The sequence below is a fragment of the Chiloscyllium plagiosum genome, unplaced genomic scaffold, assembly GCF_037043375.1.
Source record: "Chiloscyllium plagiosum isolate Xiang-an unplaced genomic scaffold, Cpla_swu_hap1 HiC_scaffold_12, whole genome shotgun sequence".
In the NCBI taxonomy this organism is placed as follows: domain Eukaryota; kingdom Metazoa; phylum Chordata; class Chondrichthyes; order Orectolobiformes; family Hemiscylliidae; genus Chiloscyllium; species Chiloscyllium plagiosum.
This window is the reverse complement of record NW_028270150.1, coordinates 7027371-7055185: the sequence shown is the minus strand read 5'-3', so window position 1 is coordinate 7055185 and position 27815 is coordinate 7027371. Positions and strand designations below refer to the sequence as shown.

The 27815-nt window shown below is 41.5% G+C and overlaps 1 protein-coding gene across 4 annotated transcripts in view; it reads right to left on the bottom strand.

Moving 5' to 3' along the window:
* The window catches only part of LOC122555434 (1,4-alpha-glucan-branching enzyme), a 628967-nt gene that overhangs the window by 337769 nt on the left and 263383 nt on the right, over positions 1–27815 (bottom strand). For all 4 annotated transcript variants that reach the window (XM_087992439.1, XM_087992437.1, XM_087992438.1 and 1 more), the window contains exon 4: positions 14413–14538. In XM_087992439.1, the coding sequence (XP_087848565.1) occupies positions 14413–14538 (126 nt within the window). The remainder of the gene's footprint in view (positions 1–14412; positions 14539–27815) is intronic.

Genomic DNA, 27815 nt, shown 5'->3' with positions numbered 1-27815 from the left:
GAGTCTTATACAACTGCAACATTACCTCAGTACTCCGGAACTCAATTCCTCTACCAATAAAAGCCAGTACGCCATATGCCTTCTTCACCGCACTATTTACCTGGGTGGCAACTTTCAAAGATTTGTGTACATGGACACCAAGATCTTTCTGCTCATCCACACTACCAAGTATCCGACCGTTAGCCCAGTACCCCATCTTTTTATTACTCTTACCAAAATGAATCACCTCACACTTAGCTACATTGAACTCCATTTGCCACCTTTCTGCCCAGTTCTGCAGCTTATCTATATCCCGCTGTAACCTGCCACATCCTTCCTCACTTTCTACCACTCCTCCGACTTTCGTATCATCCGCAAACTTGCTCACCCAACCTTCTAACCCCTCCTCCAGGTCATTTATAAAAATGACAAACAGCAATGGTCCCAAAACAGATCCTTGCGGAACACCGCTAGTGACGGCACTCCAAGATGAACCATTGCCATCAACTACTATCCTCTGTCTTCTTCCAGCCAGCCAACTCCTAATCCAAACCTCCAACTCACCCTCAATGCCATACCTCCGTATTTTTTGCAGTAGTCTACCATGGGGAACCTTATCAAACGCCTTACTAAAATCCATATACACCACATCTACTGCTTTCCCCTCGTCCACCTCCTTAGTCACCTTCTCAAAGAATTCAATAAGGTTTGTGAGGCACGACCTGCCCTTCACAAAACCATGCTGACTATCCTTGATCACATTATTCCTATCCAGATGTTCATAATTCCTATCCCTTACAATTCTCTCTAAGACTTTGCCCACAACAGAAGTGAGACTCACCGGCCTATAGTTACTAGGGTTATCCCTACTCCCCTTCTTAAACAAGGGAACCACATTTTCTAGCCTCCAATCTTCTGGCACTACTCCTGTAGACAACGAGGACATAAAAATCAAGGCCAATGGCTCTGCAATCTCCTCCCTTGCTTCCCAGAAAATCCTAGGATAAATGCCATCAGGCCCAGGGGATTTATCTATTTTCACCCTTTCCAGGATTTCCAACACCTCTTCTCTACATACCTCAAATCCATCCATTCTACTTAATTGTGACTCGGTACTCACATCGACAACAATGTCCTGTTCCTGAGTGAATACTGACAAAAAGTATTCATTCAGTGTCTCCCCAATCTCTTCAGCCTGCACACGCAACTTCCCACTACTATCCTTGACTGGACCTATTCCTACCCTAGTCATTCTTTTATTCCTGACATACCTATAGAAAGCCTTAGGGTTTTCCCTAATCCTACCAACTAAGGACCTTTCATGTCCCCTTCTATTCTTCCCAATAGAATGAAAAGCTGCACCTACGACAGTGTAGCTGTCCCCCAGTGCTGCACTTAGTCAAACTGTTCAGTCTTGTGCAAGGGGAGTATCTGAATTTGAGAATACAGGTTTGGATGCATCAGCAGCTTTTAATAAATGGAGGGAGGTTGGGAAGGAGGAAGATAATATGGGTGTTGGAATCACATTACCTGCCACATCAGAGGGGCTACTGTAGTGGTGCAGTCCTGAGGGAATGGAGCACATAGAAACATAAAAATAATGAGCAGGAATAGGCCATTCAGCCTTTTGAGTGTGCTCCACTATTCTAACTCAGTCCCCTTTTTCCACTTTCGCCCTATTCTCTTTAACCCCTTAAGAGCTATATCAAACAGTATGTCTATAGCTATATCTATCTATACATCTGCCCTAACAGTAAAGTTAAGAGAAACAATTAGAAAATGAGTGAAATAATAACAAAATACTGTAGATGCTGGAGATGAGAAACAAAAACAGAAATTGCTGGAGAAGCTCAGTAGGTCTAGCAGCACCTGAGCAGGTTTCTCAGAGAAGAAACAGAATATCCATTTCGAATCCAATGACTCATCTATAGAAATTCAGTTAGGTCAGTTTTAGCAAGAATGCAGGGCATTATATTCATACGATGCACAGCACAGCAACAGGCCATTCAGCCCAAACAGCCCATGCTGGTGGTTTCTGTTTCACATTTTCCATCTATCCTTACCTATATTCATCATCCTGACAGTCTATTCTCTTCTTCTTCAATCTAGTTCAACCATAAGTGAATCTATGCTCTTCACTTCACTTCATTCTGGTCTCCTTCCTATCGGAAAGATGTTGTGAAACTTGAAAGAGTTCAGAAAAGATTTACAAGGATGTTGCCAGGGTTGGAGGATTTGAGCTATAGGGAGAGGTTAAATATGCTGGAGTTGTTTTCCCTGGAGCATCGGAGGCTGAGGGGTGACATTATAGAGGTTTATAAAATCATGAGGGACATGGATAGGATAAATAGTCAAAGTTTTTTGCCTGGGGTCAGGGAGTCCAGAACACGAGGGTATAGGTTTAGGGTGAGAGGAGAAAGATATAAAAGGGACCTAAGGGGCAACTTTTTCACACAGAGGGTAGTACTTGTATGGAATGAGCTGCCAGAGGAAGTGGTGGAGGCTAGTACAATTGCAACATTTAAAAGGCATCTGGACAGGTATATGAATAGGAAGGGTTTGGAGGGATATGAGCCGGGTGGGACAAGACTGGATTGGGATATCTGGTCAGCGTGGATGAGTTGGACCAAAGGGTCTGTTTCCAAGCTGTACATCTCTATGACTCTATGACTAATGTGATAGATGGATGCCAGATTCAGAATGATGCCAGGTACGTAGGCTGCTTGTCCCAAACTCAGAAATTCATTTGATTTGATTTATTGTTGTCACATGTATCTGAGTACAGTGAAAAGTTTTGGTCTGCAAGCAGTAGAGGCAGATCATTACATTCAAAGACATACAGATCATAAGTTTAGACAGAGCAAAGCATACAATTGTACCAAGAGGTATATTCCCTCAGGTGCTCACAAGTACTAACCACACCAAAGTTGCCTGTACTTGCAAGCCTTAAAACAGCATCTGACACTAGATGCAATTCTGCAAATGAACAACATACTCGAAATAGTCCTAACTTCAAAAAGAATTACACTGATAACCAATTAAAAATCGTCAGTCAGGCACACAGCATGGTACATCTGCCGTGTACTTTGCATGCAAAAAGAACATATACATGCATTGTACCCATTTAACAATATTCTATGGTTCATTCCTCACAGCAAGGTCTTGATCAGAGTAAGCCTGTCTAGTTTAAATTGAAACAAAGGTCAGTAGTTAGCTAGGCAGAAGTGGGTACTGCAGATGCTGGAAATTAGAGTCAAGGTTAGAGCGGTGCTGGAAAAGCACAGCAGGTCAGGCAGCATCTGAGGAGCAGGAAAACTGACGTTTTGGGCAAAAGCCCTTCATCAGGAATGAGGCTGGGAGCTTTGGAGATGGAGAGATAAATGGGAGGGGATTCCTGAGGTGATGTCTGAGGAAAAAGAACAGCAAATGACATCACCAACAGAAACGACCACCAACCTAAACACATGAATAGAAAGTGGGTAATAACACCAGTGCTTTACTGGATGCTCACTGATGATGTTACCTAGTATGATGACAAAACATTTGGAAAGTAACCTTCCAGTTCAGAAAGGAAACATACACCCACAGTTAACAGTACTTGCTGCATCTCCAAGCTAAACATAGTCCAACAAATTGGCAGCATTGTCTCATGCGATATAAACTGTGGTTCCCTTTCTGAATTGATTTTCTTCCTTCAGTCCTGATGAACCTAAGCCAAAAACATTCACTCATCTTTTTCTAGTAATGTTAAAGTTCTATTTTAAATTATTACATTTGAAATGCTATCACTCATGTAATTTAGGAAAGACAGCAGCAAATCTGAAGTATCATCCCACAATGTGAAAGGAATAAACTATTTTAAGACACAGAGACTCATTTTCACATTTGCTGACTAGGCAAGGAAACAGAGGGATGGGTTCTTCATTCATTACAAGTCCTGCTCACTCATCACAACTACATCTAACCTGCACCGAGGTTCCAAGCCAGCAGTGATCAGATTGCAAATTCTTAATTGTTTTCAAATTTATAGTTGTACCTCCTCGCGACTATTATTTTAATTTGTTTATAGAATACAAAAATCACAGGCAAAGCCAGCAATTATTGCCCATATCTATGTGATTTTAGGAAGGTAGATGTGAATCACCTGCCGCAACTTGTGTGGGGTATAGTAGCACTGTGGTTATGTTATTGACCAAGTAATCCAGGGATCTGGAGTATTCATACAGGGACCATACGAAAATTTAAATTTAGTTGATTAAATAAACACAGAATAAAAAGTTAATCTAAATAATAGTGATCATGAAACTACTGGTTTCTCACAAAATCCGGCTAACTGAAGTTCTTAAGGAAAGTATGCCAATCTGGCCTAGATATGATTTATGGCCCAGAGTCACCATCCCACTGAAATAGCCAAACAAGCTGCTTAAATTTATCTTAAAGGTAAACAGGGATGAGTAATAACTGTCAGCCTTGGTTACATTCACAAATGAACAAAATAAAATTCAGTAAAATCCTTCAACAGTACTTCTCAAACTCAAACGCGAGTAGCTAAAAGTTAGGCCTAACAGGCATTTGGGAATGCAACCACCTCCAAGTCTGTCACAATCCTTCCAGAGCTTCCAGTTGCCTGCCACTTCAACACACTACCATGTTCCCTGGCCAGCATTTCTGTGCTGCAGTGTTCCAGCGAGGCTCAGCATAACCTGGAGGAATAGCAACTCATTTTCTGGGGACCTTGCAGTCTTCAGGGCTCAATATAGACTTCAATAATTTTAGAACCTGAACACCTTCTTCCATGTCCTTTAGCCACCCCACACCATAGGTCTGATCATAACAGGAGTTGCTTTCATCACAGTCAACCCATTCTCATCCCCTTATAGATGCCATTATCACCTGTCTAGCTTCTCTTCTTCCCTGGCCACGTTTTCCTAGCTGCTACGGGTTCTGAAGGAGGATCACAGAACTCAAAATGTTAATTCTGCTTTCTCTCCACAAATGCTGCCAGACCTCCTCAGTTTCTCCAGCAATTTGTTTTGATTCTGGCTTGTAACTTTGTTTTTCCTGCATCACTGAATCAAAATCTGGCATGCCTTGCAGTACAGGACTGTGGGTGTGCCAACACCACATGGACTACAACATTTCAAGGCAGGAGTTACCTGCACCTTCTCAACAACAAATCAGAGGTGGAAATAAACACTGGCCTTGTCATCAACGTCCATATCCCATGAATGAACAAACAACAAATTCTCATCTCATTCAGCCCTACAAGCCCAAAAACATAACACTGTTCCAATGTCGACCTTTTACCTATTTCTGGGGAAGGGATGTTACGGAGGGGTATTGAATCCAAAGGATAATGAAGAGTCATCCAGGGCCACCCGAAGTTCCCAAAACCAACTCAGAGTTGGCAATTTGTTTGAACAGCATCAGACATTGGGCAATCGTAAATATCTACTTCCAGGGCACTTTCTGTTGGTCCTACTGTGAAAAGCAATATTACAAACTCAAGACTTTGTTTTTATAAATTTCAGCATTCTATATTGCAAAAATTGATAGTAAAAATTAATTAATTCTTCATTATACTACTGATATAGATATACATGGGCAACTTTCTTTTCCATTAAACTCAGCCTGCTTATTCAGATAATGTTTCAAATGAGCACGACGTAATAGTGGGACAAAGTCTGAAATACAATCCAGTTTCTAATAAACCTGGCAAGACATTTTAAATTCTGAATTATAAAATAATTTTAGCATGACTGTCTTCTCTGTCTTGCAGAGTTAATCTGTCCTCGAAGGCATTGCTACTGGCTGTTCACCAACCAATCAAGGTAAATTAATTCCAAAACAGACATTTTTTTAAAAATTAGGAATCCGACCACAGCAAAGTAGACAATAGAGTCGTCAATATATCCCTTTCTCCTGGATGGGACTGAAAAGTCTGAGTCAGAACAAGAGATCAACAGGGCAAAAATGTGCAAAACAAGATCTTACTCTAGCTCAATGGCTCAAAAAGTTTGGTCTTCTCTACCAAAGACAGACCTCAGGGCAGAGTCTTTTACCTCTACAGTTCCAGGGAAAAAAAAACTCTGTAAGATGATATGAGAATTGTGGAGAGAGGATCTGACACAGACATTATTCAAGTAAGCAGCACAGCACCATAATGGTGATAAACTGTGTCTGAAACTCTGCTATCCAAAGGTCAGAGTCATCCAAAAATCAAACTCATTTATAATATTCCGTGCATCAATTTTAATTGAATAGAATTGTGAAAAATAACTTACCTGGACAAGTCGACCAGGCGTTACATGTGAGGTGACCCAGTCTAGTTATCAATATTATTGCTTCACATTCCTTTAACCGAGCCCCAAGCAACCCTTGACTCAATCTGCCCATGGCACAAACCATACAAACTGAAATCCAGCAACATCCAAATTCCAACACAGCATCAGACTAGGGATTTCAAGCATGTGCATGTATTTCTTTGGGAAAAAAAACATACTCACTGGAAACTTGGCAGTGAAAAAGTCATGCTTTGGGTGATTAGCACTCTTGCTTAACTCAGAAGATCATAGTGTTTTGAAGTTGAAGGAGGGTACTGTATCTTTAAGAGAGAGTGAAAGCTGTTTTGCACAGCACGCTGGCAGACGCCTGCCATGTGACTGACTAGCAGTCTCAGAGTGTACTGGAAAATTGAAAATATGTAACATTTGGCTGTGAAACAAATACCTGAGTTTGGTTGGTTCAATTTGAATGGTTGTCAAAACAGCAATCAGGTTAAATTATACCTCAAGATACTAAAAAAACAATCTATATTGAATATATTGCTTTGCCAACAATGAACCAATAAGAGTGTCCAATGCTGGGGGTGTAAAGAAGCAGGCATTTTGGAAGTTAGAAAGTGAGACCAACTGCCATCAACAGAATAACTGCCAGTAACACATTCTCTATCAAAGGGACCTTTTTCATTGGAACCATCATGCAGCAAAAGACCAAAGTTGACCCAAGGAGATCGACAGCCAAAGGGAGACAGACACCGACAACAGCCTCTGTGAGATTTTGAAATTAAGTTGATGCAATTTTAATACGGGCTTTATTGGAACAGTATATTGTTGTAGAGTTGGAGGCAGATACCTAACATTTAAGAAAAAGGAGGCTTGGAGTTGTAAATAGTTGTTGTTTAATGTTCACTTTTAGAATTAAAGAATAAATTGATAGGTTTTCTTTAAATAGTGGAAGTTGGGCATTCTCTGTCACTCATACTTTAACAGATTATGAAGCGAGGTGAGCTTTTCTGGGTGTTTGCTTTAAATAGCAGAAAGGTTCACTGTCATGTTGTAACAGTTTGGAGGTGTTACAACACGACAGTGAACCCTTCTACTAATTAAACCAAATACCCAGAAAAGCTCACCTTGCTTCATAACGGATTGGTTTTTAGTATCCTGGGGCATAATTTAAACTAATTGGCTAAATTCGAATCGTTGTCAAAATAGCAACCAAAACTCAGATACTTGTTTCACAGCGAATATTACATATTTTCAATTTTTCAGTACACTCTGAGACTGCTAGTGAGTCATGTGATAGGTACCTGCAAGCTCTCAGTGCAAAACAGCTTTCACTCTCTCAAAGGTCCAGTGCGCACCTTCAACCTCATACCAATAGACTGGAGTTCCACTCCAGGATCTTGGTTGATATGTTGTTAGATTCCTTCCCTAACCTCTCTACCAGTGCCTCCTCCTTTGAGTTGCTGTTTAAGTCAAATATATTTTGTTCACTTGTTCTAATAGTCAGATCCCTGCTCAGGGACTGCTGGTCTGTGAATGGTGTAATCTTCCACATTTGACATGAAATAAAGAGTCTCATCTAGCCTTTTAGGTAATGTAAGCCACTGCATTATTCAGAAATAGGTATGTTTCCTCCCGTGACCTATTCAAACTTTATTCTTCAACCAATACCTAAAATAGATGTAAACTGTTCTGAAGGAAGGTCAGTGAAACGCGAAACGTAAACTCTGCTTTCTCTACACTGATGCTGCCAGACCCAAGTTTGATTTTACTTCAGATTTCCAGCATCTGCAGTTCTTTAGTTTTACCAAAAGTACATGATCAGGATCAGACTATCATTTTACTGCAAAAGCTTCCCATGTTCAACCTGCCTACTCTATTTCACTACCTTACAAAAGAAACAACATCTCACAAAGGAATTTATTAGCTGTCAGGCACTATGTGACATCCTGAAGTCACATAAATCTTGGTATGAATGTTTTTATGATGAACAAAAGGTGCTAACTATTATCTCATTAGAATGCATTCTGAGGTTATTGAGCTCTGCATTACACAGAGTTTCTTCCCAGAAACACCATTATCCAGCCATGAATTCATCTGCCTTAATGTCCTATTTCTATACTCAGCTGTGCTAGGATTAATTAGACATTATTACTTTTGAGGTCCTGCTTGCCAATTTCTCAGCTAGTTATACAGTCATAGAGATGTACAGCACAGAAACAGACCCTTCAGTCCAACTCGTCCATGCCACCCAGATATTCTAACCTAATCTAGTCCCATTTGCCAGCACTTGGCCCATATCCCTCTAAACCCTTCCTATTCATATACTCATCCAGATGCCTTTTAAATGTTGTTACTGTACCAGCCTCCACCACTTCCTCTGGCAGCTCATTCCATACATGCACCACCGTCTGCATGAAAAAGTTGCGCCTTACATCCCTTTTAAATCTTTCCCCCTCGCCCTTTAGTTCTGAATTCCTCCACCTCAGGAAAAAGACCTTGTATCTACCCTACCCGTGCCCTTCATGATTTTATAAACCACTATAAGGTCACCCCTCAACCTCTAACACCCCTCAACCTCTAGGGGAAAAAAGCTCCAGTCCAAAGATGTGCAGGTCAGGTGAATTGGCCATGCTAAATTGTCCGTAGTGTTAGGTAAGGGGTAAATGTAGGGGTATGGGTGGTTTGCGCTTCGGCAGGTCGGTGTGGGCTTGTTGGGCAGAAGGGCCTGTTTCCACACTGTAAAGTAATCTAATCTAATCTAATCTATTCTGCATTTCCCTATATCTCAAATCCTCCAAACCTGGTAACATCCTTGTAAATCTTTTCTGAACCTTTTGAAGTTTCACAACATCCTTCCGATAGGAAAGAGACCAGAATTACATGCAATATTATGAGCAACATACTCTTAGGAGTATTGATATAGTGTCATAGAGTCCTACAGAACAGAGACAGGCCCTTTGGCCCAAACTGGCCCAGGCAGACCAAAATGTCCATCAACGCCAACCCCATTTCCTTGCACTTGGCCTACATCCTTCTAAATCATTTCTATCCATCTATTTGTCCACATGCCCTTTAAATGTTGTTCATGTACCAGCGTTAACCACTTCTGCTCATTCCATATGTATATTCAGCTAAGAATATAGGACCTGAATATTATTTAAATTGAGAAAGTTCACAGAAATCCACAAAAAAAAGGGATATAGGAGTCCTCATCCATGAATCTCAAAAGCTAGTATCGAAGTTCAGTAGGTCATAGGGAAGGGCAGATGGAATATTTGCCCTTATTTCAAAGGGAAAGTAGTGGAAGTTTTATTAAAACTATATGAGTCATTAGTCGAGAGTGTGGTGCTGGAAAAGCACAGCAGGTCAGGCAACATCCGAGGAGCAGGAGAGTTGATGTTTCGAAAAAAGCCCTTCATCAGGATTCTTCAGAAACCTCGATTTTTCTGCTCCTCAGATGCCACCAGCACCTCACTCTTGACTTTGATCTCCAAGGGACGACACAGTGGTTCAGTGGTTAGCACTGCTGCCTCATAGCACCAGGGACCCAGGTTCGATTCCTGCCTCAGACGACTGTCTGTGTGGGTTTCCTCCAGGTGCTCCGGTTTCCTCCCACAGTCCAAAGATGTGCAGGTCAGGTGAATTGGCCATGCTAAATTGCCTGTCGTGTTAGATGCATTAGTCAGAGGAAAATGGGTCTGGGTGGGTTACTCTTCGGAGGGTCAGTGTGGACTTTTGGGCTGAGGGGCCTGGTTCCACACTGTAGGGAATCTAATGTAATTTAATCAAACATCTGCAGTCTTCACTTTCTCCTATATGAGGCATCAGTCAGCTGAAATACTGTGAACAGTTCAGGGCCCTGAACTAAGGAATGAGGCACTGACAATCTGGAGAAGGTTCACTGGGTTGATCTCAGGTACGGAAGGATTGCCATGAAGAGACGTTGAGCTTGTACTCAATGGAATAAAGAAGAATGAGAAGTGAATTATTGAAACATGCAAGATTCTTAGAGGACTTGACAGGATAGATGCAGTAAGGTTGTTTCCCCTTGTGGGTGAGTCTACGATCAGAGGGTGTAATTTCAGAATAAGGCATAGACACATTTAAGTTAGAGATGAGGAGGAATTTCTTCTCTCACAAGAGAGGGAGCCTGTGAAATTCTTTACCACAGAGGGCTATTGAGGCTGGGTCATTAAGTATATTCAAGGTTCAGATAGACAAATTTTTAATTAGTAGGGATATTTAAGGTCATGGAGATAAGGCAGGAAAGTGGAGTTAAAAATTATTAGATCAGCCATCGTCTCATTGAATGGTAAAGCAGACTGAATGGGCGGAATGGTCTGTTTATGCTGTCTTAAAGCCTTATGTTCTTCAAGAAGCAGGACTTCATGATTGGTTGACTGATTTTGTCATATTCTTCATCAAGGACAAATAAATGCATGAGAAAACTGGAGGGCTATCTTCTGGCCAATTATCTGACCTCTTGATCATGCCGATAAACTGACTGATGGTTAATAAATTGGTGCCCCATCAATCCTCGGAGTTAAAGGCAGAAGTTCTCCTTGTCTCTGCCCCTTTCTTCCAAAACACCTCTCATTCCACCTTTCTTCAGTAAAGAAGTAACAGCCTGAGCCAATTGCACATAATGATTTAAGTCTGGACTTGCCATATGCCAAAATCCCTGTGGAATATGAAAGCATTTGGATGTATTAAATAAGTCTCAAACTCAACAGACTGAAAAAAGACAGCATAATCTTATTTTTTCCAGGCAACAGAACTGACAGAAACGGATCTGACACTGGCACTGAAAGAAGAGGACTGAAGGCAGCCATCTGCCATGTCAATGTTACAGTCTGCACCTTGCAAGGGGAGGACAGCATTCACACCAGCACTCTAGGGGAAGAGAGACAACTGACAGTTTGCTACTGCAATGTCACCTCCACTCGAGGAGAAACATTTGTCACTAACCTGCAACAAAATACCTCAGAGAATGGATTACAAACTAAGATACAATTTAGTGCATTGTACCTAAATCCACTTTTGCACCTTCAATCTTTAAACTGTAAGGTGGTCAATAATCCTTCTGTGCACCATCATCCAAGTTTATAGGTTTTAGTTAATAGTCAATGACAAATCTCATGAAATTTGGTCAACATAGCTCATCATTTAACATAATTTCTTTGCCACGTAACAAGTGGGAAAGAACATACTTACAGTTCAAATATCCATAAACTATTCAGAAACATTCTATTTTCATCATTACCCATTGACTAGGATACCTAAGGACCTTTTGGTAATGAAAATTTCATCGTCACTTAAACAAAAAGCTGAATCCATTCCAACTATAAAAATGCTTTGTGGGCGGCACGGTGGCACAGTGGTTAGCACTGCTGCCTCGCAGCGCCAGAGACCCGGGTTCAATTCCCGACTCAGGCGACTGACTGTGTGGAGTTTGCACGTTCTCCCCGTGTCTGCGTGGGTTTCCTCCGGGGGCTCCGGTTTCCTCCCACAGTCCAAAGATGTGCAAGTCAGGTGAATTGGCCATGCTAAATTGCCCGTAGTGTTAGGTAAAGGGGTAAATGTAGGGGTATGGGTGGGTTACGCTTCGGCGGGTCGTTGTGGACTTGTTGGGCCGAAGGGCCTGTTTCCACACTGTAAGTAATCTAATCTAATCTAAATCTAATCTACCAGGTATGAAACTGATCCAAAGCACATGGTCAATTGCATTAGATCCATAATAAATCTATCGAAAGATTTTCTACATTCCAACATTTACTAACCGTGACAGGAGTAGATTTGTTCTCCCCTGAGACATGAGCAGTCAGATTCAAGATGTAAAAGGAAAATGTACCAGCAATAACTGCAAAGGCAGGCTTTTTTTGTTAAGGTCAATAATCCTTTGTTCTCTACCTCCAATGCCTCTTGGTTCAATAAACCGGAACTAATATTAATGCTAAAGAAGAAAGGACAGGTATATGATTCCTTTAATTTCACACTAAAGAAACCGATCCAGTATTGCTGCTAGAATTTCACTGATTGGTGATGCTTGATATGCATCTGTTTCCCCATGAGCTATGGCAAATACCGAAACACTACTCATGACAAAATGTGGCTGGGAAATCAAATACCGATCACTGCAACTCTCATCATTGGTGACGGGGCCAATTTTTGACAATGAATTATAAACTCATTTAGTGTAGGAGCAAGTGGCTAAGATCAAGTGCATTTTCCCTGGTAGTAGATTTGTGCAGTGATGCTTAAATATGGAAAAACACTTCCAGCAGCAGGAGCATTCGCAACCAGAGGATAAATATTTTAGTAAATCTTAAATGAAGGACCAAAAGCATGCTGCAGATAATTGTTTTTGAATACAGTTGGTTGTTGTGATTTGGAATGCCCCACCTGAAAGAGCAGGTGGTAACAGATTCAAAAGTAACCTCCAAAGAGAAACTGATGAAATGAGACAGCAATTTCCAGAGTTCTGGGGATAGAGAATTGGAGTGAACTTATTGGATAGCTCTTTCAAAGAATCAGCACAACTAGACTCGTGCAAATTGATTCCTTTTACAGGATATAATTTCACAATTTAATTACCATCATTCCTCAAGGGTAACAACGGATGAGCAACAAATGCTGGCCTTGCCAACAATACTCACATCACACTAAGGAATGAAAAAGATAGTCCGTGCATGACACATTTTTGAAAACGATGGCAGGCTCAATTTTGTCCTCAATTACTGTGAACAAGTGCCACTCAGGTTACAGGTCAACAGACTTTCTGTTGAATTTTAAACAGGATTTGATTGAAATTATGGAGAAAACAGTGCTGCACCCTGTTTGACAGCAGTAAGAAATCTGAAGCTGAATCAGATACAGAAATTAGGAGACAATGGGGACTGCAGATGCTGGAGAAATCAGAGTTGATGAAGTATGGTGCTGGAAAAGGCACAAAGGCTCAGGCAGGTTTTGAACAGGACCCTTCTTCAGAATATGGTGAGTCCTAAAGAAGGGCCCTGCCTGAAGTGTTGACTCTCTTGCTCCTCGGATGCTGCCTGACCTGCTGTGCCTTTTCCAGCACCATGTTTTATCAACTCAGGTACAGAAATTGAAATAAAGATAGACTAAAAAAAACTGAATGAAGGGGAGAGCAAAGACATCAAAAATTATAATCTGAAAGAATGAGATTCATCACTTGAGGAAAAACATTCAGAGATGGAGCAGTTCTTTCGCTGAATTAAGATGAATAACGACATTAAAAGTGTACTTACTAGAAAAGCTCAGCAGGTCTGGTAACTTCTGTGAGGAGAAATCGGAGTTAACATTTCGGTTCTGGTGACCTTTCCTCAGAACTGTTTCACCAGACCTGAAATCTGATTTCTCTTCACAGATGTTGCCAGACATGCTGAGCTTTTCCAGCAATTTCTATTTTTGTTTCTAATTTACAGCATCTGCAGTTCTTTTGTTTTTTAAAAGGATACTTAACTGATGGAGAATCTCCAGCTTTATCCAATGAATGTACGCAAGTACCAAGTATTTCAGACATTCTATATATTTAAAAAGTCAGATATCACTGTAGTGAAGCTTTTCAAAAACCTTTCAGACAGAATATCCTAATTTCAACATTAACTAAACATATAATCAAAGATGCTACTCCACTTAGAGAAAGTAAAAGTAAATTACTGTCAATTTCTGCAAAATCAGTTCCAAATCCTTTCCCTTCGTACAAAGCACTAATGTTTCGAAATACATAGTACATAGAAAAATACAGCGCAGTACAGCCCCTTTGGCCCTCGATGTTGCGCCGATCCAAGCCCACCTAACCTACACTAGCCCACTATCCTCCATATGCCTATCCAATGTCCATTTAAATGGCCATAAAGAGGGAGAGTCCACCACTGCTATTGGCAGGGCATTCCATGAACTCAAGACTCGCTGAGTAAAGAATCTACCCCTAACATCTGTCCTATACCTACCACCCCTTAATTTAAAGCTATGCCCCCTCGTAATAGCTGACTCCATACGTGGAAAAAGGTTCAAGGTATTTCAATTAGTTGATATTAACTGACTAATGGAAATTTCCTCGGTTGCTTACACAGCTGATTTTTTTAAAGCAATGATAAATGTTATGCAAAGTTCAATTTCTTACCTCATATTGTTGGGGTGGATCCCAATGCACCCACTCGTAAGTAGAGGAATTCTGCTCACGTATCACATAGCGTGCCCAGGGAGAAATGCGATATAGCTGCTGGCCAGTTTTACACACCATCACCACCTTAGGATTAAAATAAAACTCTTATTTGTTTTTGCTCCAAATTCTGTTGGCCAAATACAACAGGGTTCTCGTTAAGATTAAATGTCAAACAATACATGCTTGCACACAATTCATTTTTAGGGTTTTTGAGATTTTCTTCAGGGAAATGTCCTGATGTTGGGGGTGTGATGTTTCAGCTTTTTGAGGCTTCTTTTTCATTCTAATTGACTCACTTAATCGGTGATTCAGTCACATAGTCATTAGTACATTCTACACTTGAATTGACATACACTCACAGGAGTAGAATTTGAAGAATTACTATATCTCCTTAACCATCAATCTTCCCCAAGTATTAATTTCCTGTCCACTGATACCATACTTAAGTTGGAATAAAACAACAGATATAAGTTGGCAACAAAAGCTTTTTTTTTCCCCCAAATATAACTGACACATGTCTCAACTCAAGAAGAAAGCAATCACCCTAAACTCAGAACAGACTGGTAAGATTACAGCTAATACATTTTTATTATAAAGTCACAAAGATGCAACACCCAAATCATGCAGTCCCTGTTTACTACATCTCAGATTTCAATTCTAGATTTAAACTCAGAAAATACATGTAAACATTCGAATTAGGAGCAGTAGTTGATTATGTAGCCCATCAAGCCTGCTCTGCCATACAATAAGTCACAACTGATCTAAGTACTTCACATTCCCACCTATCCAGGTAAACTTGCACAACTTTGCTTTAAAGAATCTATCTTTGCCTTAAAAATTCATAGCAACAGCACCTACTAAATTTTCATTCATACAGTAGCTCCTGAACTTATGCAGCCTGAACAGAGATTCCACATTTACTTTCAATTAATTGCCTCACTGGTTTCAAATTTTCCTGGCTCTAATTCGGTTGGCATTGATTTGTTGACAGGTTTAAAACTGTGTTTTGTCACACCACTGCAGACACCTCTTTCCTTCCTCCAACCCACTGTCTTTCCTGCAACCTGCAGCAGACAATACCTTTTCAGCTCAGCCAACTCAGAGGAGAAATGGCCTAATGGCACTATTGTTGGGACAACTGATCCAGAGAACCAGGCAATATTCTGGGGATCCGGGTTCAAATGTCACCTTGGCAGGTGATGGAATTTGAATTCATAAAAAAATCTGGATTTAATGTCAATTGCCAGAAAAAAAACCTTCTGGTTCACTAATGTCCTTTAGGGAAGGAAATCTGCCATCCTTAGCTGAAACCAAAAGAGAAAATGCTGGAAAATCTCAGCAGGTCTGGCAGTATCTGTAAGGAGAGAAAACAGCTGACGCTTCGAGTCTAACTGACCCTTTGCCATCCTTACCTGGTCTGGCCTACATGTGAATCCACGGCAATAAATGCTGGCCTACCCAGCGATGCCCACAGCCCATGTAAGAAGAAAAACTGCCATCCCCAGACTCAGCTAATAGCAATCTCCAACATGTCACCAAGAATTTCCCACCCCTAAGAACAGACTACTTCTCTCTCACATTTGCCACCAACTGTCTCAGCAGCAGCAACTGTGGGTTGGATACACTCTATGACAATTAACATTGTGTCTAAGATTCAGCCTGCCTCAGATGGTCTAGTTTAGTGTAACTAGTTACTCCATAATTGATTGTTCCTGGACCATCGTGGATTTTTTTAGTGTGAACTCATTTATGCCCTCATGTATTTTAAGTACTGTCATTGACCTATTTTGGCTCCCAATCTGATAGCTTGATTTAAAACAATTTCATCCTGTTTTTTAAATCCCTCTGTGATTTTCGTACCTTCCCTATCTATTGAACTGACAACAGCCTCAAATTGTGTGCATACCTCCAACTGTAGACCCTCAAGTTTCCTTAATCGTAAGTCGCTCCAACATACAAGTACAATAACATTCATATCCAGAATACCTTTTTATGTAGTGGAGTACCACTATCAAATACATTTGCTCCAGTGCATATTTAAGCAGAAAATGAAAATGAATGATGAGCAAGGACACTGACTGAGAGATTTTGACATTTGTCTCTTATTAATTGTTGAAATAGTACAAAGGAAAACTGATTGTAATAATTTTTCAGACTGCTAAGTATTTTTCTTCCTTACTATATATTATTGGTTACCTGTGAAAATAACGCATAAAATAATGGATTTCAGCACTATTGAAACATAGTACAGTGAAGAAAGCTGTCACTGAAACAGGAAGGTCAACTAATCAGGATACATGATTATGGTAAAGGAAAAGGGCAAACATTAAATATTATTTTTAAGAGACAGTAGGAATGTGGGGCAGGTTCAGATAGAGGCACAGACACATTGGGTAAATAGACCCTTTCTGTACCATACAGCTTGTGGAATCTTATCTGAGCTGCCGGGGTGTCTCTAGATGGAGGCTGGTGTGGAGTGGTTCCTGAATGGAGAGCAGAAGAGTGGAGCATCGAGATGTAGATTAGGGATGAGGAGACAAATCCAAATATAGATCAGGTACAGCTATGGAAGGAACGCAGGGAAGGAATAGAGAGGATTGAAATTGGAGAAAAGGAGGAGGAGAGGGGACCTAATTGAGGTATACAAGATAATGAGAGGCATAGATAGAGTCGATAACCAGAGACTATTTCCCAGGGCAGAAATGACTAACACGAGGGGTCATAGTTTTAAGCTGGTCGGAGGAAAGTATAGAGGGGATGTCAGAGTTCTTTACACAGAGTGTTGTGAGAGTATGGAATGCGTTGCCAGCAGTAGTTGTGGAAGTGAGGTCATTGGGGACATTTAAGAGACTACTGGACATGCATATGGTCACAGAAGTTTGAGGGTGCATATATGAGGATCAATGGTCGGCACAACATCGTGGGCTGAAGGGCCTGTTCTGTGCTGTACCGTTCTATGTTCTATGAAATAGTGCTGCAGAATCATGTATACCGGACAACACTGAGCTGCAAAGCTACTAATGCATGTAAATAAGAGAATGCCAAAAAAAAACCTCTTTTCTTTGAACACATTGTTTCAAATGTAATCAGGCACTAAGTTACCTCAGAATTCTCAAAATGCTTGTAACCAATGAAGTAGTCATCGCTACAAGTATTTCTCCTATAGCATGTGTTCATCAAACACAATTTGTGTGTAACGCGTTTTGGGAATTGCTGCCTTTTTTTTAATAAAAGAACTTCCATTTGCTGCTATGCGATTCTCAACCCCAGTACTAGGTGTCACGGTGCATGGAGAACTGGACTCCATGTTGGCATCACGTGACCATTCAGCTCGAGCGCTTCGTCATGAAGAGTTTCGTGAATGGTATTACGAAATGGTTGTGCCAGTAGACTTGGAAAAGCATCACGAAAAATATCTACAGCCTGGGGACAAGAAGCTGGGAGTAATCTGTTAATTTAAAAACTTAGAGAGTTGAGATGAGAGTGAAATTTTATTGGAATTGACTAGCAGTAAAAGGACAGTGTTGAGGAACAGTTCGAAACTTGGCTTTGTCATTTGTATTAAGAGCTTTTTTCCCTCCTTTTATGTTTAAAAAATATGTTTAGATGTTAAAAAATATCTGTAGACTCATGTGAATCAGTTTCAGTGACTAATTACTATGATAACCAACTGCAAAAAAAAATCAGTATGGGGGCTTGGACGTGGTCAGTCAGCAGCTCAGGGTGGTCAGAGTCAGGAAACTCTACAAATAGTGGGTGAGGGAGAGAAAGGTGGGGGGGCACACTGTTACTTTTGGTGCATTCATGGAGATGTGCTGAGGGGGTGATTTGGCTGTGCAGAAGAGATTCAGGGTTAGTAGGAAATGGTAGGTACAGTCAGAGAGATAGAATGAATGTGAGGTATCAACGAGAATATGGTGTGACTTTCACTGGCAGGGTGGAGAAGGTCATTGATCCTCTTCCTACATTCTGTGCATTCCTTCAGATGGTTGAGATTGCAATGGCCTGAATGGTAACCCTGGTTCAGGTTGACGTAATTCCAGTAGAATTACATCCTCTGCTGGCCTGAGAGAAAAAGACATCCTGCTTCTGCATCATTCCCATTCCCATCAGCAGTATCTCCATGTCTCTGACCACAAAGAGAATCACCAGTTTTCCATTATCTACCACGTCCAGGGCCAATGTCAGGAACCATGCAGGACTTCTCCAGTCTGACAGCCCTTGTCTGGGTGCACAATATCTTTTTAAACGTGGTGCTGCACCACAGATATTGGTCAATTCTGGGATATACAGGAAGTGGTGAGTTGTTTTGGAAATGGCACATGGTATGATGGTGCTAGAATGAGAGAGAGAGGCACCAAAGGGTGGGGTAGGTAATAAATCAAACGGATTTTGTGAAATAAGATGATGGATGTTCCCAAGCATCATGATGTGAAACTCTCTGAAAACTTGACAAAACTGACACTTAGTGAAAGAAATTAAGATTCAGCCCTTGATTATCAAGGCAAGTTTCATATTGGGATCTGACCTATGCAATGTTACCAATGGATGGGATCAGATGACGCTAGAATGTAGTGCAGTTAGCAGGTATAGTTGCCAATCGCGAGTAATCAGTTGAAGATTCTGATGAATGGCACTAAATAGTACAGGTCAGTTAAAACAGGTCAACATTTACTTAGACTGTAATATCTAGACTGTGTTAAGGCCAACCACTATTTTTGTTTTGACTTTTATTGGTTTTTTTGGTGGTTAGCTCCTAACCCTGTTTTTCCCATTCATCTCATTATTTGTGTTGCATGATTTTCTATAACACAGTGTTGCACGGAAACGCAACTACGGCGTTATAGGAGAACTACCTGCGCTATATTATGGGAAACACAGCCACCAAATTGCAGACAGCAAGGTCTCAATGGGAACATGTTAATTACCAGATTTAATGTCTATAATATTGGTTGAGAGAATTATATTGGCTTGGAAACTGGGAAAAGCTCTCTTGCACTTCTTTGAAATAGTGCCATGAACCTATTAAGCTTGCCTGCATAGATAAAGAGACCTCAGAGAAAATTGAACTGCACAGCACTGGAAGAGGCCCCTAAGCCCACAATGATGTGCCGAACGTAACGCCAAATTCAACTAATCCCTTTTGCCTGCCCTTAGTCCATATTCCTCCATTCTTGCATATTCATATGCTTATAGAACAATTTAATGTCTCATCTGAAAAAGGGCATCTCAATGTTGTAGCAATTCTTCAGTGCTACACTGGAAGATTTAGTCTAGATTACATTCTAAAGTTTCTGGAGTAGGGACAAAACAACACCTTCTGACCCTAACAGAAGAATATTCCTGCTGCGGTTTCATGGCAACTTCAACTCTCCCTTAACTTTTTCCATTAGGACCAGAAACTGCAATACTCTGGGGCCAAATATATATTGTTATATAGTCCAAGCACTTCCTGGTCAGCAATGTAGTAACATATTCCATACATATGAATGAGAACAACACAATGTTGGATCCACAGGTCTTGTTGTAATATTACTCATTGTATAAACTTGCTCATGGTACAATAGTGGTTCGTGCACCATACTGATAATCTAGACTAAAGAAACATTAGCACAACAGTACTGTCTAAATGCATTGACAAAAAGTGCAACCAGCCACAAATTTGCAATTGGCCTTCATTAAGCAAGACATCATGGGAGCTTCTTTCAGATGGATTTCAGTGAGACAAGGGCAAAGGTTCACATGAAACAGATCCAAAACAAAAGTAATAACAACTACAACCATTGATTGCAGCTGACAGAAACTGCAGATTCTGGCTAAAGAAACTAATAGTTATAGGTCACAATTTCTATAGGCACAAGCAATGCCACACCTCCCCCTCTTTTATCCCCACCTCTGACCCTACTAAAACATTTAAACCCTGGAACCTGCAACAGCCAATCCTGTCCCTGTTCTACCCATGTCTCCGTAATAGCCACAACATCGAAATCCAACCCACACTGCAAGTTCACCTACCTTATTTTGGATACTTCTTGCATTGAAGTATACACACTTCAAGCCACTTTCCTGTTTACAGGCACGCTCCTTTGAGATTGATGCCATGTTCCTAACCTCCCTACACTCCAGGTCCTGCACCCTAAAGCTACAGTCTAGGTTCCCATGCCCCTGCAGAGTTAGTTTAAATCCCCCCCAAGAGCACTAGCAAACCTCCCCCCAAGGATACTGGTGCCCCTCAGGTTCAGGTGTAGACCATCCTGTTTATAGAGGTTCCACCTTCCCCAGAAAGAACCCCAGTTATCCAGATTACTTTGATTTACTATCTTAAACCCGTGCCATCATAATTTAAGTAGGCAAATGTGGAAGAAAAGATTTTTAAAATTTTCCTCTTCATTTGCTGAATGGTATTTCTCGTAAGGCAAGCGAGTTCAAAATTTGGGTGAAAGTTACTGCTCAAACTCATTTTACTAAATTCTATAGAATTACACACATCATAGTCAATCAGTCAGATCGAGAGTTGGATACTAATATATAGCTTGTCAGAATAGGAAGTTGCATGTTCACCCATTGTGACTTACATTTATCCCAGAAACAAGCCATTTGGCTCAGCTGGTCTGTGCTGCTGTTCCAAATCAACCCTAATGTTAATGCTCCACCCAAACTTCCTCCAATGTGTTAAATCCTATTAATATACCATTCTGTACTTCTCCCTCTATTTATCTAGCTTTACCATTAAAGACATCACGGTTATTAAATTCAACTGATCTCTTTTTGTGGTGAACTCCACATTTCTAACTACTCTGGGAGAATCTTTATTCTCTTAAATATGATTCCCAGATTTGTACACTTAGTAACAATCAGCAGACAAGATTGTCCTTGTATCTGTTGGGTCCAGATTCAATCACTTTCTGAATTTTCAGCTAATCCCTTGTTCTCAACTCTGAGGCCTGTTTTTTTTTCCTCTTGACTCATGTGGATCCTGTACTCTGTCTGGCATCAAACCTGGAGCTTGTCTCGCTCTCTGGCTGTGCTCCCTTATCTCTGACTGCCAGCCTACTACTTCCATATTTGTTTAATGGATCTGAGTCGGAGGACAAGTAGCGCACTTGTGCTGGGCTTGGGTGGGACCTGATTCGAAGTCCTGTTACCATTAAGGAAATGATGCTCTGTTGAATATAACGGGATAACTGGAAGTTGTGATAGCCAATTGCAGTTACTTTGTCTTCCCCACATGCTGACCAAATCAATTTATAGTTAATAGAATACTTGAAGTCTGGTCATTATTATAAGGAACTCAACAGTTAATTTATGCAAGGCCTCAGAAATAGGAAAGTGATCAGCACGACATAATTTGGGATTTTTTTTGAGTATTAGTTAAAAGAGACTGATTTGGAGATGCCAGTGTTGGACTGGGGTGTACAAAGTTAAAAATCACAATACCAGGTTATAGTCCAACAAGTTTAATTGGAAGCACACTAGCTTTTGGAGCGACGCTCCTTCATCAGGTGATAGTGGAGGGCTCAAAGCATTTGCTATAAATTCTGTGTGTTAGGATTGAGCCCTCCACTATCACCTGATGAAGGAGCGTCGCTCCGAAAGCTAGTGTGCTTCCAATTAAACCTGTTGGACTATAACCTGGTGTTGTGTGATTTTTAACTTAAAAGAGAATGATTGTCCTAGAATACTGAGGGGATTGTCCAATGGCTTCTTAGCTTTCAGTGTGACTATGAAAGTTATTTTGCCTTTGTAACAAGGACAGTGTTGATTTATAAGGGAATTTTAGCATTTTGTTATGAGTTTACACTTTATGATCCTCTGTGGCTTAATGAGCTTTTGCTTAAGTTCAAATGCCTGTGACTGCTGCAGTGTTGTTCTCCTTTTTGTCTCTCACCTCACCTTGATAGTGAGGTTATTCACAGCCTGTGGTCCTTTCTTTCACAAAAAATGACTCCGGTACTCTTGTCTGTTATTTTCGTGCCGATCAGTTTTGTATTGTATCAGTTCCATCTGCTTGCTCTTATGAATCACATGCTAATTTCTGATAGTATTACAGCGGTGGAAAGGACGATGGATGAAGGTTCGACATCTGAGGTAGTTTGGGCTGCAGTTAGGAATAGGAAAGGTGAGGTCACCCTGTTAGGAGTTTTCTACAGGCCTCCTAATAGTCCTAGAGACATAGAAGAAAGGATTGTGAGGATGATTCAGGAGAAGAGTGAAAGTAATAGGGTGGTTGTTATGGGGGACTTTAACTTTCCAGATATTGACTGGGAAAGCTATAGCTCGAGTTCGTTAGATGGGTCGGTGTTTGTCCAATGTGTGCAGGAGGGTTTCCTGACACAATATGAAGACAGGCCAACAAGAGGTGAGGCCATATGGATTTGGTTCTGGGTAACGAACCAGGCCAGGTATTAGAATTGGAGGTAGGTGAGCACTTTGGGGACAGTGACCACAATTCGATGACTTTTACTCTAGTGATGGAGAGGAATAAGTGTGCACTGCAGGGCAAGAGTTATAGCTGGGGGCAGGGAAATTATGATGCGGGGAGGCACGACCTAGGATGCGTGGCTTGGAAAAGTAGGCTTCAAGGCATGGGAACAATTGATATGTGGAGCTTGTTCAAGGAGCAACTATTGAGTGTCATTGATAAGTATGTTCCTGTCAGGCAGGGTGGAAAGGGTCGTGTGAGGGAGCCGTGGTTTAATAAGGAATTGGAATCCCTTGTTAAATGGAAGAGGGCGGCCTATGTAAAGATGAGGCGTGAAGGTTCAATTGGGGCGATTGAGAGTTATAAGGTAGCCAGGAAGGATCTGAAGAGAGAACTAAGAGCAGCAAGGAGGGGACATGAAAAGTCCTTAGTTGGTAGGATTAGGAAAAACCCAAAGGCTTTCTATAGGTATGTCAGGAATAAAAGAATGACAAGGGTCGGAATAGGTCCAGTCAAGGATAGTAGCGGGAAGTTGCGTGTGGAGGCTGAAGAGATTGGGGAGACACTGAATGCATACTTTTCGTCAGTATTCACTCAGGAACAGGACATTGTTGCCGATGTGAATACTGAGTCACAATTAATTAGAATGGACGGCTTTGAGGTATGTAGGGAAGAGGTGTTGGAAATTCAGGAAAGGGTGAAAATAGATAAGTCCCCTGGGCCTGATAACATTTATCCTAGGATTCTCTGGGAAGCAAGGGAGGAGATTGTAGAGTCATTGGCCTTGATTTTTATGTCCTCGTTGTCTACAGGAATAGTGCCAGAACACTGGAGGCTAGCAAATGTGGTGCCCTTGTTCAAGAAGGGGAGTAGGGAAAACCCTAGTAACTATAGGCCGGTGAGTCTCACTTCTGTTGTGGGCAAAGTCTTAGAGAGAATTGTAAGGGATAGGATTTATGAACATCTGGATAGGAATAATGTGATCAAGGATAGTCAGCATGGTTTTGTGAAGGGCAGATCGTGCCTCACAAACCTTATTGAATTCTTTGAGAAGGTGACTAAGGAGGTAGACGAGGGTAAAGCGGTAGATGTGGTGTATATGGATTTTAGTAAGGCGTTTGATAAGGTTCCCCATGGTAGGCTACTGCAAAAAATACGGAGGTATGGCATTGAGGGTGAGTTGGAGGTTTGGATTAGGAATTGGCTGGCTGGAAGAAGACAGAGGGTAGTAGTTGATGGTAAAGGTTCATCTTGGAGTGCAGTTATGAGCGGTGTTCCACAAGGATCTGTTTTGGGACCATTGCTGTTTGTCATTTTTATAAATGATCTGGAGGAGGGGCTAGAAGGTTGGGTGAGCAAGTTTGCAGATGATACGAAAGTCGGTGGAGTTGTTGACAGTGAGGAAGGATGTGTCAGGTTACAGCGGGGTATTGATAAGTTGCAGAGCTGGGCAGAAAGGTGGCAAATGTAGGTAAGTATGAGGTGATTCAATTTGGTAAGAGTAACAAAAAGATGGGGTACTGGGCTAATGGTCGGATACTTGGTAGTGTGGATGAGCAGAGGGATCTTGGTGTCCATGTACACAGGTCTCTGAAAATTGCCACCCAGGTAAATAGTGCGGTAATGAAGGCATATGGCGTACTGGCTTTTATTGGGAGAGGAATTGAGTTCCGGAGCCCTGAGGTCATGTTGCAGTTGTATAAGACTCTGGTGCGGCCGCATCTGGAGTAGTGTGTGCAGTTTTGGTCGCCATACTATAGGAAGAATGTGGAGGCACTGGAACGGGTGCAGAGGAGGTTTACCAGGATGTTGCCTGGTATGGTAGGAAGATCATATGAGGAAAGGCTGAGGCACTTGGGGCTGTTTTCATTGGAGAAAAGAAGGTTTAGGGATGACTTGATAGGGGTGTACAAGATGATTAGGGGTTTAGATAGGGTTGACCATGAGAACCTTTTTCCACGTATGGAGTCAGCTATTACGAGGGGGCATAGCTTTAAATTAAGGGGTGGTAGGTATAGGACAGATGTTAGGGGTAGATTCTTTACTCAGCAAGTCGTGAGTTCATGGAATGCCCTGCCAGTAGCAGTGGTGGAATCTCCCTCTTCATGGGCATTTAAACGGGCATTGGATAGGCATATGGAGGATAGTGGGCTAGTGTAGGTTAGGTGGGCTTGGATCGGCGCAACATTGAGGGCCAAAGGGGCTGTACTGCGCTGTATTTTTCTATGTTCTATGTAAATCATATTACAGTGACATTGAACACAGAAATCGCTCTAAAATTGCACAAATCAGTTCCTAATACCTGTCACATAACAAGGGGACAGATATAATAACTGCATATTGGTAATGAAAGAATTGTACTTTTATTCCTAATAGGAGTGAATTTTTTAAAGTTGCAGATAAAAATTGAGGAAAAGCATTTAAATTGATGTGGTTTTTTTTGATGAATGATCCAAAGTCTTTTGAAAAATTTCTCAGCTTGATGCAAAAAGCCTGAGTTCAAAGCTCATAATCCAATATGATTTGTAAGAGTAACCGCTTACACTGTTATGATGCGTGCAAAGTTCAAGTTGTTTTTTTACATTTATTTAAATGTTCAAAGTAATCAGTTTCCCTCATTGATTGAATAGCAATGTTCCCATCAAGCAGAAAGAGCTGGTTTTTCATTATACGACTCAAATATTTAACAGATGTCGAAAGTGTTCATACTTTCTGCAGATTTCATATTGTTACTTTTGAATATATATTGAGCTTTATTCAGCTTATCACAGGAGGTCTATCATTCAGTACTTCTTCCCTCCCTATTTATGAAAGTATAGGATAAAAGCTTTGTTTTTATCATTTATGCGAACATTCTGCATACGGAATTTCAAAAGGCACTTGATAAAGTACCACATAATAGACGTTGAAAATTGAAGCTTAGGATTGATGAGGCAGTGGCACTCTGGCCAAAGGAGAGAAAACACAGAGTACCGCTCATCTGCTATTTCGCAGTCTGGTCAGTGCTCTGCCATGGTCAGTATTAGTGTCATTGTTCTTTGCGCTATATATTAATCATCTGGACTTGGCATACAATGTAGAACTTCAATACTTGCAAACGATGTAAAGAAAGATAGTAAATAATGTGATAGTTAGAGTTAGGAGGGCAAACAATATAGTAAAATTTGGCATGAAATTTAACACAGTAGAATAAGCGGATTTTGACAGAACAAACGTGGAGGCTTAGTATAATGGATCAAAAGGCTAAATTAAGGAAGGGCAACCTCGGGTACAGTTTTAATGGGGACAGAGAAATGGAGCTACTAATCTTGGAGTATGGCAAGACATGTTGAGACGGCTAACTCAAATACAGAACCTCAGAGAAATTCAGCAGATCTGGCAGCATCTGTGGAGAGAGAAACACAGTTAATGTTTCCAGTTGGATAGGAATCTTCTTCAGGACTGCATCTGCATTTACAGCTTATATTAATCTTTAGAAAAGGGAACTGAAGGGAAAGTAGTTAAGTTTGCAGGTGACACCAGGATGGGTAAGAAATATGTTTTGAGGAGGACGTGAGGAGAATGCAGACTGATAAGTCAGGTTGAATAAGGGGTCAAACATTTGACAAATGGAGTGTAATGTGGGAAAATGTGAAGTTCACTTTGACATGAAAAATTTGTAGTAGTGTTACTTGAATGCAAATTCCAACATGCAAGCGATCTAGGTTGTTCAGTGGATGAGTCATAAAAGGTTAATTTGCAGGTATAGCAGCAACTAAAGATGATTATGGAATTCTACTCTTTACTCTAGAATTGAACAGAATTGTAACAATGTTATTCTTCAGGCATATAAGGCATTGGGGAGGCCACATACAGACACCAAAGAGGATTCACCAGGATGTTGCCTGGGATGGAAAGACTCAATGATAAGGAGAGACTGGATAGGCTGAGCTTGTTTTCCTTGGAGCAGAGGAGGCTGAGGAGAGGAACCTGAACGAGGTATAGAAAATTAGGAGAGGCCAGACAGGGTAGACTGTGAGAAGCTTCCCACTGAGGACGAACGATCAGTCCTCAGCAAAGGACTCACCTTCATCCCCCTCCGCCCACGCATCAATGAATTTAATACACGCCGTGACATCGAGCACTTCTTCCGCCACCTCCGCCTCCGAGCTTACTTTCACAATCAGGACTCCCGCCCACCTTCCAAGGACCCCTTCGCCCACCTCCAACATACTGCATCCACCTGGACACCCCACACTGGCCTATTACCTGCCCTCGACCTCTTCATTTCCAACTGCCGCCGGGACATTAACCGCCTCAACCTGTCTACCCCCCTCCCCCACTCCAACCTCTCACCCTCACAACACGCAGCCATCCAATCCCTCTGCTCTAATCCCAACCTCACCATTAAGCCAGCGGATAAAGGGAGCGCAGTGGTACTCTGGCGCACTGACCTCTACACCGCTGAAGCCAAACGCCAACTCGAGGACACCTCTTCCTACTGCCCCCTCGACCATGACCTCACCCCCCATCACCAAACCATCATCTCCCAGACCATACAGAACCTCATCACCTCAGGAGATCTCCCACCCACAGCTTCCAACCTCATAGTCCGGGAATCCCGCACTGCCCGGTTCTACCTCCTTCCCAAGATCCACAAGCTTGACCACCCTGGCCGACCCATTGTCTCAGCATGCTCCTGCCCCACTGAACTCATCTCTACCTACCTTGACACTGTCCTATCCCCCCTAGTCCAGGAACTCCCCACATACATTCAAGACACCACCCACGCCCTCCACCTCCTCCAAGACTTCCGTTTCCCCAGTCCCCAACGCCTCATCTTCACCATGGATATCCAATCCCTCTACACCTCCATCCGCCATGACCAGGGCCTCCAAGCCCTCCGTTTTCTCCTCTCCAGATGTCCCTAACAGTACCCTTCCACCGACAATCTCATTCG